Source organism: Geospiza fortis, unplaced genomic scaffold, assembly GCF_000277835.1.
Source record: "Geospiza fortis unplaced genomic scaffold, GeoFor_1.0 scaffold111, whole genome shotgun sequence".
In the NCBI taxonomy this organism is placed as follows: Eukaryota; Metazoa; Chordata; class Aves; order Passeriformes; family Thraupidae; genus Geospiza; species Geospiza fortis.
In genome coordinates, this window is record NW_005054321.1 from 5860059 (window position 1) to 5876866 (window position 16808).

Here is a 16808-nt window from a genome sequence, read left to right on the forward strand (position 1 = left end):
CGAGTGTGCCTGGGGCTGGACACCCATCCTGGTGCTCAGAGAGCGCTTGACACCTGTAGGGCTGCTGTTACAGAAGCAAATAATACTTTTTTCTTACCTCTGCTTCATAGTTTGAGATATTGAAGCATAGAAAGTTTAGGTAATTTCCTCAAATATTTAAAATAGCGAACAGAATAGAAGCTGTAGGTTTTTTTGGTTCTTTATCCTGTCTGGACCATTTCTTCACTTGCTGAAAGAAGAAAAACAACAATGTCCTCAGTAGTCTCCCATTCAGCACGGAGTTTGCTGGTTGTGTTTCCAGAAGTGAGGGAGCTGGGGGTTGCACATGACAAGGGCACTTTGAGGCATCCACTGAAGTTTCCTTCCATTTCCTGGCAGAAGTGTGGTGGAAACACTGCAGGTAAACCAGTTCCAGGGAGGAATGTGCCCCTCCCTTGGAAGGCAGAATGGACAGCTCCAAGCTGAAGTTGAAGAACTCACTTAGAAAGTTCAAGTGTAAATCTTTGCCTTGGGATCCATAGGAGAGCTGAGGAACAGCTGACTGGCTCAAAAGAGCCAGCTGGGAAGTGATGGGAAAGGAGGACCTGTAAGCCCTGAAGTGGCAGAGCATAGGAGATAAAAGGAAAGCAACACATGTGCCAAACACACTCCACTGCCAGGGGTTTAGAAGCTGCAGAGACAGTGCTGGATCCTGGGGTGGTGGCCATCTACCTTTCTCTCCCAATTTTCTTTTTCTTTCTTTCTCTGTTTTTTTTAGATATTCTTCTTCTCAAAATATGTTGTAAGTCTGTAAGACTGAAAACTTCCAGTGTCTTCTTGTGTCTGGAGAAGTTAAAGTTTGCTGAGCTAAAGTTTGAGAAGTGCTTTATTTTTGTCTGGATGTTTTAAAATTTGCCAAGTACCTTATTCTACTTGAATTTTGTAAAGTTTGCAAATAAAAGTTGTTGTTGAGTCTCCAGGTAATTTGGTTGTTTTTCCCATGCACTGCCTTCCCCTGAACCTGTCAGGTAGACTAGGGCATTACAGGATTTTAAGCAGTTTCTAAGAAAAGTAATCTTTTATTAAAAAACAAACAAAAAAGAAAATTAATCCAAAAGAAATTACTTTCCAAAAGACAGCTTGAGATGAACCTACCACTGCAATGATATGATTTAATGTCATAATCAGTAACTTCAGCTCCTGTGTAGTTTGCTCATGAGAATGAAGGAGCCTTTTTAACTTTTCACTGTTGTTTTTTTGTTTATTTTTCAGATTCCTGCTTTCACAATGTGTATCTGTGAAATTTCCAAAAGAGCAGCAGGCTTTCTCAGTGAGATTCACCAAGTTCAAGAGGGGAATTAGGCTCTCTTTGTTGACTTTGGTACACAAAATGGCCTCAGAAAGATAAAGCTAACATGATTTTATTTGACTATTCAGTAGTGTACGTTTGGATCACAGAGGTTCTATACAAACAGTCTTGCTAAAATGGCAAACAAGTACATTAAAAAAAGTTAAATAATATATTAGCTGAAGGAATTTGTTATTAAATATTCAAGAGCATCCTTTTTCTTTACTTTCAGGGAGTTCTATAAGGAGCTTTTCCCTTGTCTTCTGTTGTCAGTTTGACAGCTCTAAAGATCTTAAATGATAGCAGTCACAGTCTTCTGTCAGGGAGAACATGAGCTGACATAACAAGAGCTGTAGTTGAAGCCTGCTGCATTTGTGGAAAGATGCACCTTTAGAAGGGCACAGAGGGGAAGACAAATTTGCATGTAATTAAGAAGTTAAATTTGTGGTGAGGTTGAACTGTTGTTAAAATGTTGCTGGAAGCACATGACCTAAAGATGGTGTACTAAAAGGTAGTACTGACTGGCCAAGAACATCTTGTAAATGTAAAGAAAGGAAAATGATAGGAAATAAACATTAGGAGACAGCAGGTAGTCAGGTCTCATTGTCTGCACGGTACTTGTGAGGAATATGGCAATGTTCAGGTTAGGGGGAGCACAAGGTGTAGTTCTAGAGTCTCAGGGAAAGCAGTAGAGAGAGCTACAGCCTTAGGTATACAAAGCTTGGGAAAAGCACTGTACTTTCTATACACGTTTTCCAGAATGCTGTTGGATTATAGCCTATTAAAGGGTGTTATTGATAGAACAACTCTTCCCCCTCGGGTATACCCCAAATTTGTTTGTGGATTCTGCTTTTTATCTCCTCCAATGGCATCTCAATATAGTCCTTGAACATACTAGTTATTCTTTACATGGACTAATGCAGTATTTCTGTCTATCTAAGAGTTCTCCTTTGCTGTGTCTATTTTTATGTTTTGTTTTTTTTCTTGTGGTGTATCTAAAGATGAAGCAGAATTTTTCTAATCTGCAACTTGAAGTATAAAATTCTGCACACCAGGTTCATGTTTCTCACAGTAGCTACATGTCTGAGGGGGTTATGGCAAAGCATGAAGAAGGGAGATCAGAAATTAGGGATTTTTGAGAAGAAACCAATGGATGTAAGCAGTGTGGATAGGCACAGCATGAGCAAAAACACTTAAAGGTTCTAATAACAGAGCAGCTAATCCCCACAATGGTGTAGGTAGGCTGTGGGTATGTGTTGCAGAGCCAGAGGGTGGTAAAGAAGATAAACAGTGGTACCTGGGTGACTTTATTTTGTGCTAATGGAAGATGGGTACCAAAAGTTTGTAGCATCTTTGGCAGAAGTAGGCAGCATTTTAAAGGTGGGCTTTTATTTAAAAATAATGCTAGATGTTTTACTCTTAAGTACATTCTTAGTAGAGTGCCCCTTTGTTAGATTATTTTTTCCAAGGACCAGCTGCTGGTGAAACTAAATTGAATGTGAGAAACCATATTTCTTCCTAGGCTAATTGATTACATGCCTAGATAACCCAGACAAGTTTTGTGGGCTTTTTTGGATCTTCTTTTGGATCTGAAATAGAGCAGTAGTTTTCAAGCAGATGTAATTGTGGATTTGAACTTCAGTGTGGTTTAGTGGTAGAAATGAGCAGAGGAAAATGCCAGTTGCTTTTAGTGGTGTAGTTTTGCTTAATACTGAATAGGAGGTGAATTGAAAACCTGTGATGAATTGCACTTTCACTGAAATTACTGACATCTTGGGAGCTAAATTTTCATCCCTGCTCCCTAATGCTTTAATGATTCTGTTGACACTGCTTTATATTTAGCTATCTATTAGAACTTATGTTTTCTCTCCCAAACTCTTTGTGTGCAAACTGCTTTTAATTTGTTCTCCCTGTTGTTTCTAGAGTAACAGTTTCAAGATGTCAGGTGGTCCAAGAGTCTCGTTCAATTCAATTGATTCTGCTCTTTCTTCTTTGAAAAACTGCCAGTCCTACATCAACTCTGGGATGGATGTGGCTACTCGGGTTGCCCTTGACCTTGTGGAAAGTTTCAGTAAGTATATTCTTCTCTCTTGTATTGCATTTTGAATCATCTGGGGCAGATGTGTCCCAGACCTATGTATTTTGACTTAGTTACTATTAATATCAATTTTTATTATAGCTCTTCTGGCCTGGCCAGGGTGTTTTCATTACAATAATTTCACTTAAATGAAAAATTTCATTTAAATTATAGATTCAGTGAAAGCATAAATACCTGGCAAACATTGTCCTTGCTTTTGTGACAGCCAAGACTAATTGTGTTCCAGTGATCATTACCCTACAGCTTTGTAGAAACTTTAACATTGGTGGATGAGATGGAGAAGGCCCCTCAAGTGGCTGAATAAAATGAGTGTTCATTATCATACTGCTTCTTTGTGTGTGTTTTATTTGACATTCAGGGCAAGATATATTAAAATAATGCTGAAGATCTTGAATACAAAGCTTGGGACACCTGTAAGGGGATGCAGGTTTTTAAATGCTGTCTCTCCTGAAAATCAGGCCTTTTTTAGGGTGTTTCAATTTGGACATTTCCAAAGTGGGGTACTTTAAATCTCCAATTACTGCTAACAGTCTTGTCATTGCTATTTCACAAGAAAAAGAGCACTGCAAAGCTACTTTTCAAGGACAAACATTAGCTGACCCATTTCCCTATCTTGGATCTGTGTTAATGTTTTCACTAGGGAAAAATAAAAAGTTTAAAGCTCCAAACCCCTGATAGTTTTAATAAAGAGCCGAGAAGAAGAATCTCCTGAAGGAAAAGCTCTGCTGTTCATTATAAATCTTGCACTCAACTAAGCCAAGGATTATGTACAATCAAGATTAATGTTTTTCTCTTTGTCTGGTGTGATATTTCTCTCTCCTTTCACCTTTTTATCCATACTGCTGTCAGAGACAATTGACATGCCATTTCTAGCAGTAAGAGGAAATGGAAAGCTTGTCTGAACAGTCACCTGGGGATCCCCTTTGACATAAAACTCGTGTAACCAGTTCCATTTCCCCTCTGCTTTAGGAGTCACCATCTCTCCTACTTTGTCATAAGCAATGCATAGAAACACATTAAATGTATTGAATTCTTTCATCCCCAAGACCACAGAAATTAATTATTTATACAAAAATTAAAAGTTTTTTTGTTAATTACGCTTTTCAGTAGAAGCCCCTGTTTCATTCCTACTGGGAAGGGTGTAAGGCAACTTAAGCTCAACTGTGCATGTCTGCAGCTGCAAGTCTGTGCCTTGTACTCCTAGGAAATATCTCTTCCTCATTTATCTGCTTCTGACACATTAATCTTTAATTAAAAGCTTGAAAGTATTTTGTTCACTTAACTCAGTGACCAAAAGGACCATTTTTAGCACTCTGTCCTGAGAGAAGGAGAATACTCCTGACAAAATACCTGGTTACGGTTAAGTCATGTGACTGGAAAATAGCTCCTACCTAGACCATAACACATTTTATTCTAGCAGAGGCAACTTTCCTGTTGAATTATGGTTATAGAATTATCAAGCATGATCTGTTATCATAGTACATCCCATTGCACTACAGAGAAGGTGTTCCAGATTTGTAGGATTTGTAGGTCATACTTCTTTGGTCTGGTGTTCCCAAATTACATTTTCACCTACAACAGTTGTCTTCTTCACTCCTACAACTTTCCTTGCAGATGTATTTACATGGAATGAACAGATAGCAAAGGTCCTCACTTCTGTAAAGTTTGGTTTTCATTACCCTGACTACTCTGTATTGTATTTGTGGGGTGCCCCGTGGCAGGAAGGAATGATGAATCTGACTCCATGTTCTCAGAAGGCTAATTTATTCTTTTATGATGCTATATGATAATAAAGAATATTAAACCAAACTATACTAAAGAACATAGAAAGGATACTTACAAGAAGGCTAAAAAGCTAATAATGAAAACTCGTGAGTCTTTCCAGAGTCTTGGCACAGCTTGACTCTGATTGACCAAAGAGTGAAAACAATTCACAGAAAACCAATGAAACAATCACCTGTTGGATAAACAATCTCCAAACACATTCCACATGTGAGCACAATACAGGAGAAGCAAATGAGATGAGAATTTGTTTTCCCTTTTCTCTGAGGCTTCTCCGTTTCCCAGGAGAAAATTCTGGGTGAAGGGATTTTTTCAGAGAATGTGAATGCCACAACTCTGCTTGGACTTCAAGTTCTTGTGCTCCTTGCAGAATGCCATCAGGAAGGATACCGGGTTTCTGTGGCATGACATGCTTGGTAAACTCTCGGTGGTTTAGAATTAGCATCCTCTGATCTGCTGGACTCAACTGTTCAGCTCTCACCTCCAGCTCATATGCGGCAATTTATGTTTCTAAAGCTGTTGCTCATCTATCCTCTTTTTCCTTCACGTTCTGAGGCAAAATACTAATTTAATTTTGAGATAGAGTTAGATAATATATTTCTGTGTTTTTCTTTCTGTCTAGTTTGTAATTTGCTTTAATTTCCTTTGCAAAATTTGACTGTCTAGCTTCTGACAGGTTTCATTGTCAGGCTTTGTGGAAGCAAGGAATTCTGTTGCAACTGTTTGTTTTAGTTTACAAGCACTTTTTCTGTGTGTTTATTTTCTTCTTATAGTCTTTCATAATGGACAATGCTGTTTTTTGTGAATAGTAATGAAGTACATAGCATAGTACATGAGGAAAAATTACATTTGCTTCTTAACGTAACAGAAAAGACAGAAAAGTTAGTTCAGCAAGTAATTTTTCCTCTCTTAATTCCTATTCTCTGCAGACAAAATCCTGAAAACATTTACTGTTAAATGTATCTATTAAATGTTTATTTTGTTCTACTCGTGTATAGATTTATAAAAAAAAATTACTTGTGTTCAATGTTTGGGTCAGGCATTGCTCATTTATGAACCTGTACAATCTCTAGAAAAATAAGGCTATTTCTTATTAATAAGGCTATTATTAATAATAGCTAAATGAGTGCAGAATAATTTTAATGTATCTGATAATGAAAAGCTCTTACTTTTAAGGAGTTTTGTTGATGTCCATGAAGCTAAATTGTTGATTAAGATCTTCCTGTCAGTTGAGAACCTGCTGACTTTTAGCATTGAACATTGGTGTTATGAACATGTGCTGGCAAAGAGACAGAATTTTAAAACATCCTGGAAGGGTTTAAGGATCTAGAGGTAAAAATTAGTTTCAGCAAACTGAATGTGAAAAGGAAACAGCCAATTTAAAAGCTTATTTTATTTAATGAGTGAAAAAGAAAGATAAACCTTTTGTCCCCAGTCTTTCTGCTGATTATCTTTTAGATACTGACATTGTCTAACAGTTGTATTTTTCTTTTTTTTAAAGAACATTCTTGTTGTATAGAAGCATTTTGAAAGTTACTATATAAATAAATTATGTAAGCAAAAGAACAGACTGTGCACACTTGGTTTCAGTATGTCCTGTGTATGCTCAACATACTCTTGGACATTCTGTGGCCCAGGCTAGTAAAATACTGAAGGAAAGGACATACTGATATTTGTGAGTGGTCCACCAGCCTTCCAAGGGTCTGAATATTTTAAAGCTAAAGCACATGCTTATGTCCTTTGCTGGATTGGAGACCTAATAGATTTGAGAATTTGAAGATGACACTGTTCAAAATGAGTTATAATGCAAGTAAAATCCTCTCAGTTCTGCTATAATTTGCATGTTCCTAAATCTTGCCTCATTCTGGTTTTGAGCTTTAGTAGTGTGATTGCAGAAAGAGAATTCATTAAGTCATTTGTCACAAGTACTTGTTTGGCAACATCTCTGAATTGTAGTGCTCTGAGTACTGAGCTTTGAGCCGTGTATGGGCACCTCTGCACACAGAGGAACAGCTGTTTGCACTGCTAATTTAACTTCTCTTGGTTGAACTTGCTTTACTAACCTACTTGGAGTAGTTCTGTAGACTTAGATATCACTGATGGACATCCATGTCAAATACTTGAACCATAAGATTTATTCTGTGTTTTTGGAATTAGTGAAACCTGCAATTCCGTTTTGACTGATGTGCTGATTATGGTAAGAATATGTTGGCCCAGGACAAATCTGTCATATCCATGACAGACATCCATTCCCAGCTTTGCTCAAAATTTTTGGATGTAAATTTGGTCAGCTTGCTGAGGATGGCAGTTTCAGGTGACTCTTCAGCAGAACTTTCTCAAGAATATGGGATTGTAAAGTATGGCGAGCTGTGGATATTTGAATGAAGAAATCTAACTCATGGTCATCTCCAGGCTTCCAGTCCAACAGCTGCTCTGTAGATGGGGTGTTACTTTTGTCTGGGTTGGAGTCCAAGCTGGGAGGATTGTCCAGTACAAATGGGAAATAACTGGGAGGTCTGGAGAGTATACTAACTACAGACAAGATAAGAATTTCTTAGCATTAAACTTTTGAAAGGCATTTTCAAGAATGAACAGTTAGGGTTTTGTCTAATTAGCTGAATGGGTTTTCTGTAGAAAGCAAGATGCTACCTTGATGTCTGGGACATTCTTTCAGCCATACATCACTTTCCCAGTGTGAAGTGTAGAGGCCATGAAATGTGGAATAGATGTTTTTTGGGAAGCAGTTACTGCAAGTGGATTCTAATCTTCCTTGAGGAAAAAAAAAAAAAAGAGCTCCCTTTTCTTCAAAAACTTGCTGAAAATGTCATGGTCAGCTGCTGTCCATGGCGGTTTGCCATCTATATTTCAGACCAGTGATCTTCCTGTAGCACTATCAGGATCTGCTTGAGAATTCCTCCTGTTTTCTTACTATCCCTTGAAGGGTTTTTCTGCTCACCACTGTGTACAGAACAGGCCCAGGGGTCTTAAAAATGTCAGTGATACAATTCTTTGGCATGTTCCCCAGATTAAGTTAGAGTTACAGCTCTGGCTTTTCTTTCTTGTCTGGTCGTTACATAACCTATTCTTTCTGCCAGCAGAGTTTACCTCAATTCTGTCTGCTTACTCCATTTGTCTGATTCCCTGTCCCAGGGCTGCCTCTGCACTTCTCTTCATGCAGTGTGTAGCACTGCACCTCAAATGTGCAATGTCCTTTTCTGGCTGCTTTCTCATCTCCAGTTGATTGAGATCCAGTGTGATCATGCCTTTCAGTACTAATTAAACAGTAGTTGGTAATGAAGGATCTTCTAACCTGTGAGATTATCCACATTACTTTGACTTATATCACTGCTCACTTAGAATGGTTTTAACAAGAACAGCTCTAAATGTTGCTGAGGGTTGTTGACATAGGAAGAAGTGTGGAGCATACAGATATGGCAGTTAGCCTTGTTTTATGAAATTATTGCCAGCCTTTTGATAGACCGTTGGATGAGTTTATATGGAATATCCACTATTCTTTGGAGTGACTTTGTAAATCCATTGCAGCAGCCTAAAACAGTCAGACTTGAACATTCTAAGTTCGTTCATCCCTGAGGGATGGGCCCTTTTTATGCAAGTTTCTCTGTCATTGACCTAAAACTTAAACTTGGAATGGTATAAACTCCAGTATGAAAATGGACTCTGTAGCTGTGCTTGAATATCAAATTATTTGGTTGATTTGTTTTCTTTTGTCCTTTTTTTTCCCTAGCTTATTTTTCCTTGGAAATTCAAATACAGGATTCCTGCAGTATCATACGATAATATGAATCTTGACATTGATAAGGTTCTTGTGCATGAAATGACTATGATGTAATTGTTTTGGGATCCAGAAATCAACCTGCTGACACCTGTACTTCTAAAATGTTTATGGTCTCTTAGTTTCCACGGTGTTAGAGATCATTGTGCTTCATAAAAATAATCCAAACCTAAGGTACTTGTCCTGAGAACAGGCTGTAGCAAATAGGCTGGAATGGCACTTTGTGACTTGCTTGGTTAGAGGTGTGAGCATGAAGGTCCTCTGACTGAGGAAATAAGCACGATAAAATTTGCCTTGCTGCCCTGTCCTTGTCCAGGCAAGATAAGCCATGTCAAGATGTTTTTTCCCACGTCCTGCCTTCTGTCACATACAGATGGTGATTTGGTCAAGTCTGCATCTCACAGTGGCCTTGTAATGGTCTAAGCTGGGGTCTGTGCTGCAGGGACAGTTCATGAGAAATCAGACCTTGGTTTTCACTCTTAGGTCCATATGTCTGTGAAGGTGCTTGTGAGAAGAAAGTAGCAAACAGTTTTATATGCACTGTAGGAATACAGTTTTTTTCTTAGTGGAGAACCTAAATGTAGATTTTCTTTTTCTGTTTTCTTGTTGGAGAATATAAGTGTAGAATGTCAAAGTCCATCCTGGAGATAAATGGCTTTTCACTGATGCTTGTTATACAGAAATGTTTTCTAGTTATGAGGAGGTAGAAAATGAAGAGAGGCCAATGATGCATGAAGTTCATCCTTCTGGGTTAGACTCTGCTACATGCTTCCTGTGAAGCTGCAAGAATTCCCTCATGATACCATGCTGTTCTCAGAGGAAGTTTATTCTAACCCCAGTTTTTTCTCTGCCAGAAGCTGTTCACTGATCTGCTTTGTTGCTACACCAATGTGTGTGATGTTGATTGGTGATGTGCACAAACTCAGTGTAGGCACCAAAATCACATCTTTCTTGGGAAGTTCTTTTCCTGTTGTCCAAAGTGAGCTTGTATTTTGTGGTATGGGAAATAAAATGTTCCATATTCCTTTCAAAAATACTAATTTTGCTTTCCTTCAAATCCCTTGCTTAAGATTAATCATTGCAGGGAAGATGTGCTTTTAATCTTAACTTATGCTTCTATTGTGCTGTGCTTCTTGTATTGTTTTACAGATATTTAACATTTCAACTAACAATGAGAAAGATATGGTTTCTTGAAGTAGGTAAATACATGGTGTTACACTTGGAGTATTTCTTCTTCAAGTAATTTTGTTCTTTGAAACAAGAAAAACTGGTTGACTTCCTTGTGAAATGCTTTTCTGAAAACAAAAAAAGTTACATTTTTTGCACTGCAGTCAATATAAAAATTTTGAGAGGAGAGGGTTGGGTTAATTTTTTTTCTACCTGTCTTTACTTGCAGTGTTTATATCCAGCACTGATGAGCCCATTGCTGGAAGGCACCGGTTGGCTCTGGAAGCTGTTCTTCAAAGCAGTCCAAAAAAGGAGAATTTGGAAATGTGCCTTGTTTCAAAATCTGGAAAAATATGACTTGTAATGAAAGATTTTTGTTCTTTTATATTTATCCAAACCCACTCTGACTGTAGTCTGTAATCTTACAAAGTGGGAAGAAACAAATATGTAGTGTTGTTACTGTTTCCTAGCTGTAATTTCGACTGCAAGAAGAGCACAGTGCAGTGAGGGGAAAGCAGCTATATTAAGCTGTAATAAGATATATTAAGCAGCTGTATTATTGTCTTAAGCAGCATGCTTTTGTTCTGGTAGCTCTTTTTCAGTTTGGGTGCTCATTAAGCTGGGTGCATCCAAGTATTTTTGTTCCTCAACTTCAGAAGTTCCAAGGACAGAGAAACCCTTTAGGTGGCAGCAAAGTCTTTGCTTTTGCTTCACCTGCTGTGGCACTCTGGAACTCACTCCTAGGATGGATCTAGAGGTGATGCTGCATGCTCTTGCATTTAGTGACAATAGAATATAAATGGAGGATTCAGATGAATAGAATTTGTATTATCAGATCAATACAGATCATTGCATTTTATAAATTTATTCTTGCATGAAGTTGCTATGTTGTGGTTGATCTAGAGAGTATCAATCAGAGTGAAATCCAGGCTTGATTTAAAGCTTAGCTGAATAACTGGACAGAATAACTGTCCTTACTGTGTTCTCATGGAAATGTACTGACAGTGTGCACCTGAGCAGAAGGTCAGAGCTGGACAGACCTGGATTTTCTCAGAACTCTTACGAGTGCTCAGATAAAAACTGAACAGTTTTATTTCACAGCTTTTGGTAGGTGGTATTTACATAGTGTCTGATGTCAAATACATGCATATGTATGTGTGAATATTTATTCCACTTTCCTATGTATTTTTTAAGGCAGTGGGTAGTTTTCTCCCCCAAAGGTCATTGTGAGTCAGAGAGATTTGCAACCACCTGGTGGGTTACCTCATGTACCCATAAGTTACTATAAATTTCTCTGTCCTAGACCTCATAAAATCTCAGTAGTCTTCAAAATAGATCATAAGTGGGATTTAAATGCTGTACAGACCTTTTTGGAGACCCTCTGTGCACTAGTGATGTTAACCTTGAGAGAATGAGTGAGCTTACGGCTGTGAGTTATAGGCTTGAAATCGCTGGGTGAGGTTCTTTGGCCTCTGCTATGCATGAGATCAGAGCAGAATGATGCTGATGGTCTGTTGCAGCTTAGAAATACTATGAAGTACTGCAGAGGTCCTGTGTGGGCTCTTTAGCACAAAGATAAATCAAACTTTTTGAACAAAAGCCAAAGAGGAATATTTTATCTGAGTAATTTACTGTATGAAAATATTCTCTGTAGTATATAAATCTGTCATTTTCTTATCATCATATTTCTGCTACAGAAATGTGGCAGTAAGAAAACACTACTAACTCCTGCTTAAATGTAGAGGCATACAGTATATATAGAAAGTAGTGTGGGCTTTGAAGAACCCACTCTGAAGGCTTTAATTTTTATCAATTTAAGTTGATCGGAATTTAGCTTTCAGTGATCTGATTCTGTGCATAAAAAATTAGGGAAGGAGGAGGAACCCACAAAAGTAGAAAAAACCTGGCGTTGGCAGCATTCAGAAAGATTAGGAATATAAAGCAATTGTATTTCTTTTCTTGATTCTTTCCACTAGGAAAAGATTTATCTGGGTAAAAAGTCAGCCTTGTGCTGACCTGTTCTTGGTGTTCGGTCAATACGTGAAAGGAGCCCTTGCGTAGATGTGATCATTCTGAAACTTCATCCAGAGCCGTATGAATAGACACAGGACACTTATCAAAATTTTATTTTTCCTTTCTTTTCCTGTCTCTTTGTCTCTTCAAGAATTCAGGATTTTGTTGCTAATTTTTACCTTGTTTTTTTGATACTCAAATAACTTTTTTTTTAAGTGAACAGAGACTTAATTACTAGAGGTTTTTAATACTTTCAGTTAAAAAGAAAAACAACCCTCTGACTCAAATCCAGGTTTTATGACACGTTTTATGAAATTTATACCAATGTTATATGGCACTGATGCTCCAGTGAAGAATGAATATTGTAATATGTACTGATTAAATTCCAGGAACTTAAAGGGGAATGTTTGCTTTTTCAGTTAGAATTGTGTGTAAGACTTTTGTGTTCCTTACTGACACTGAAACCTATGAAAAATGTCGTCCTTTGGAGGATAGGCAGGGGTTGGTGGTCTGAATTGGAGATTTAAAATACTTGTAATTATAATTTTCATAGATTATTTTGTTTCCCTTCTCATTTTGTTTACCATTTTCTCTGAAGAAGAACAAGGAACACATTATATGAATGAGATAAAATAACTGAGGTACTCTTGAGTCTAATTTTTCTGAGTCCTCAAGGCTGGGACTAACTGTGCTTTCAAACTGGCATCACACTGTGGCCTTGAGGAAGTCACTGGAGTTCACAAAACATGAATTTACCTTCTACAAAAAAAGGTGTCAGGAATGTTTTGTGAGGATGTATGAATATCTCAAACTCCTGTGTAGATATTCACTTCTGGTTTTGCTTATGTCATCCGTGCCTGGGGAAAATGTGTTACAGAGTCTCAAAAATAATTGTCTGTAATGGTGGTAGGTGATTGGAAAAAGTAGGAGATAGGTAGCCAGGAAAAATATGTGTACAGGGGAAATAAAAGGCAGCAGAAGACAACAGAGCAGCAAAGATATCCTCCTTGCCTTTTAGTGAATTGACAAATAGGAAGTGTCACAACTGTTGTGTGATCCCACAATTACAGGTGATATGAAATGGTTTGAACCACTAAAATACACACAGGGCACCAAGTGAAGATTTGCATTTAGATGAAGTTTATGAGTGAGACACAACCATGTCTACAGGAGGGTAGTCTGGTGTTTATTAGTGGGATAATACTATGTGAAGAGAAAAAATTTTACACTGATTTAAAAAATGTGCTACTAGAACTGCTTACAGAAAGGAAATTTACAGTGAAACCCACAGTTCAGCAAGAGGTAGGCTGAAGAATCCATCCTATCTCTGAATAAACTGCTTGTGTTTTCTTTTGTGTTGCAGTTTTCAGGCACTGGATCTTACATTTCTATCTGATAATCAAAGGGCCCAATATGTTCAGAAATCTTCAAGATGTTAGTGGTAGATCATGAGCAAGTCACCTTTAGCATCTTCAACCTCACAAGTTGAGCTGCTTTAGTCAGTCTTGGTGTGAGACCCACTTTCCAGGCATAAGTAACTTGTGTTGTTCTTTGAAATACTGAGAGAGCTTATTGAAGGACAGTGCAATTAGCAGGATTTAGTCTTTGCCTCAATTATACACTATGTGCTGTTAAAGATAGGGATGCATCTGCCAAATTGTCAGCATACAGTCAGCCCTTTCTTAAAAAAAACTAAAAACCAGAACAATCCCTGTACCCCTCTTAGGCATTGAACAAGGGTCTGACATGAGCATGCAGCAAACCTTGTGTGTAGGGCACATAGTAACCAAGTCACTGCTGTCACTCAGGCTGCCCAGCCACCCTCCGGCAGTGTTTATGTTTGGTGAGTTCCCAAACTGCAGTTCCCTCTAATGACTGGGGAACTTATGCCCTTTTTCTTATTGTTGTTTCAGTTTGGGTTTTTTTTCTTGCTAATAGACCTTTGTGCCAATAAAAAAACCCAATAGCTACAAGTCTGTTGGAGCTGCTATTACCTAAAAGGATGGGAGAAAGTGAGAGATGACCCCCAGAGATGGTGGTCACTGGGAAGATAGCACTTGGACATAGAGAAAGAATCAAAAAGCCAGCTAGCAAATGCTCAGGAGAAAAAAAGTGGGAATGGGGGAGCTGGATGAGAAGGAATAGAAGGGAAGAGGAGTAAGTGGTAAAGAAATGTGTAATGAAGGACAAGGAAAAGTAAGAAATAGGAAAGCCACATCAACAGGATTAAGCAGGACAGTGTGCTGATCAGTCTCTAGATGACAAAACTTAATTGAATGCCTTCCTAATAGTGTTTCCATGCAAGCAACTTCTGTAGTTGCCACAAAGGTGTTAGCTTTCACAAAGGGGAAGAGTAGTCTGGCATATAAATGGAAGGAGGACTGGTCCATGTGGATGAACATGAGAAGATAGATGTGGTCATTCTGATTAGTCCCATGCTAAAGCTGTTCAGCATATGTGTGTGTGAACCTTTTGCCTTTTTGACATTATCAACAGATACTATAGAGTGCTTCTGAAACATGCATCTGCAGTACCACTCAACAGAAGGTGACAATCTCAAACTGCTCCCTAAATTACATATAATGAACTTTCTTATTAAAAAAGACTTAACAAAAGGAGGCAGCTGGCTTAAGGAGAAGGTGGCAGATGAAGAGAACACAATTCAAAGAAGTGTTCACACATTAAGGAAGTAATTTTAACAGGCTTTCCCCAGACTGTAAGTGGGAATGGAATTATACATTGCATGTAAATGTCAAGTGACAATAATATCTTCTGAGTTAAATCAACCTTGCAACCTCTTTCCTATTTTTCTTCAGATGAATAAAGTTTAACTTGTGATTTCCTTACTAATCATCTTAGTAAGCAGTGGGTGAGTAGACATTTACCACATGGGTAGATTAATGTGACATTTTCACAAGACTTCGTTTTTTGAAGTTTATTACTTGTGGGTGTGGATCTAATTCACAGCTGTTTTTGAGAGAATTAGGTATGCCACAACTCATTCAAATTCTATATTTTCTTGATATTTTTAGATTTTATCCATGCTTTGTTAGAGGTGTGTAGTCTGGTCTGATGTCTCAAGGTAATCAAGTCTCCTCTGCTGAATAGTTTTGTGTACAGGCTTGGCCCAATCACTTTTCTAGAAAAACAGATTTTAAATGGAACAAAATTCAAAAACATATTAGTTTAAAGGAAAGAAAATTCTCTCAAATAGTGCATGCTAGCCACACAAATCTCAACCATAGTCCTATGGTTCTGAATTTAATTTATTTTAATAACACAATGACTAATAGCTATGTCATAGTTTACCAGTTCTGGTTAAGCTGAAACAGAGGCAACCTTTTACTTCTTATCTGGTTACAGAACATTTCCACATTCAGTTTCAATTTATATTCTTGTTTTTTTTCAAAACTACCCTTTGAGAAGTCATGAGGCCCCTCAAAGCTCCTTCTTTCCTACTATGGACAAAGATAACAGCATTATATAAAAAACATGCTGAGAGACCATCATCTGTGGTGTACTGTAAGCCATCAAACAATTCCTGTTTCCTCTCAAAATCATAAATATTTGTGTCTGTATGAGAGACCTAGGCAATACAGACTTGCATTGCTTTTTTTTTTTTTTACACAGAGATATGCATTTCCCACATGATAAGAAAGTAGCAGCTCCTTGCAATATGACAATTTTGTATATGAATTTTGTGGGAAGTGAAATTTCAGCAATGGAAAGATTTAGCTCTGTCACTTACCAGCATTCAAGCAGCAGAATGAATGCCACATACCAGCAATCCATGCCAAAAAGAGGAGATCTGCCAATTCACAGAAGAGGTTTTATGCAAAGGAAGCCTGCTAGAGGCAGAAAGAAATGCTGGTTTTCATTACACTTAAAGTTTGTGTGCAGTCTTTGCCTTTGCCTTGTCTGTGTAAGAGGATTATGTGGGTTGGGGTTTTTTTTGTGTCAGGGTTTTGGATTTTTTTCAGTCATTTTGAGGAATTATGGGCTCTGAAAGCAGTAGCTATAGTACTGTGGCATGGTTAGCACTTCAAGCGCTGCATCAGTATGTGATTCATAATGAATTGGATGTTTGCTTGGGGAACATCACAGGACCTTTGCTTACATGAGACACTGCTTTTCTAGATTCCTTTAGTTTAACCTTGATTGTTTTCTGTCTGTCACTTCTCTTCAGCAGAAACTGGAAAATATCCAAAGCACATGGAAGTATCTGCATTTGCAGAAATTAACTTTGGAGATGATACTCATATCAATTTCAAGTAACCTTCACATTTCTGAGAATTTTACAGATCAATGTTTCTGATTTTAAAACACCAACCTTTCTTTTGTCAGCTGTATATAATGAATCTGAATTGTCTTTTGTTTATTCATTTATGTGTATGGACCAGTGTCAGCTCTGTTTTAAGAGACTTCACTGCTTTGTTCACAGTGGTGCAAAATGTGGAGTTGCTGCCAGCCAGATTTGTCTCAAAAGCTGCCTATAAAACTGGATTGTTTTCCCACCCTGAGCTTGCTGCTCAGCTGCAGCACAGCCAGTGCCCCAGCTGGTTAGCAAAAGAGCAGCCATGCTCTGGCTGGGGCTACCAATAACCTTCTCTAAATTCTGAAGTCAGGAA

The 16808-nt window shown here is 38.0% G+C and overlaps 1 protein-coding gene across 1 annotated transcript in view; it reads left to right on the forward strand.

The window, feature by feature from the left end:
- Positions 1 to 3254: 3254 nt before the first annotated feature.
- Positions 3255 to 16808, forward strand: part of NSMCE2 (NSE2 (MMS21) homolog, SMC5-SMC6 complex SUMO ligase) — a 123214-nt gene continuing 109660 nt past the window's right edge. The window contains exon 1 of the mRNA XM_005420715.2: positions 3255 to 3398. Coding sequence (XP_005420772.1) covers positions 3266 to 3398 — 133 coding nt within the window. The 5' untranslated portion in view covers positions 3255 to 3265. The remainder of the gene's footprint in view (positions 3399 to 16808) is intronic.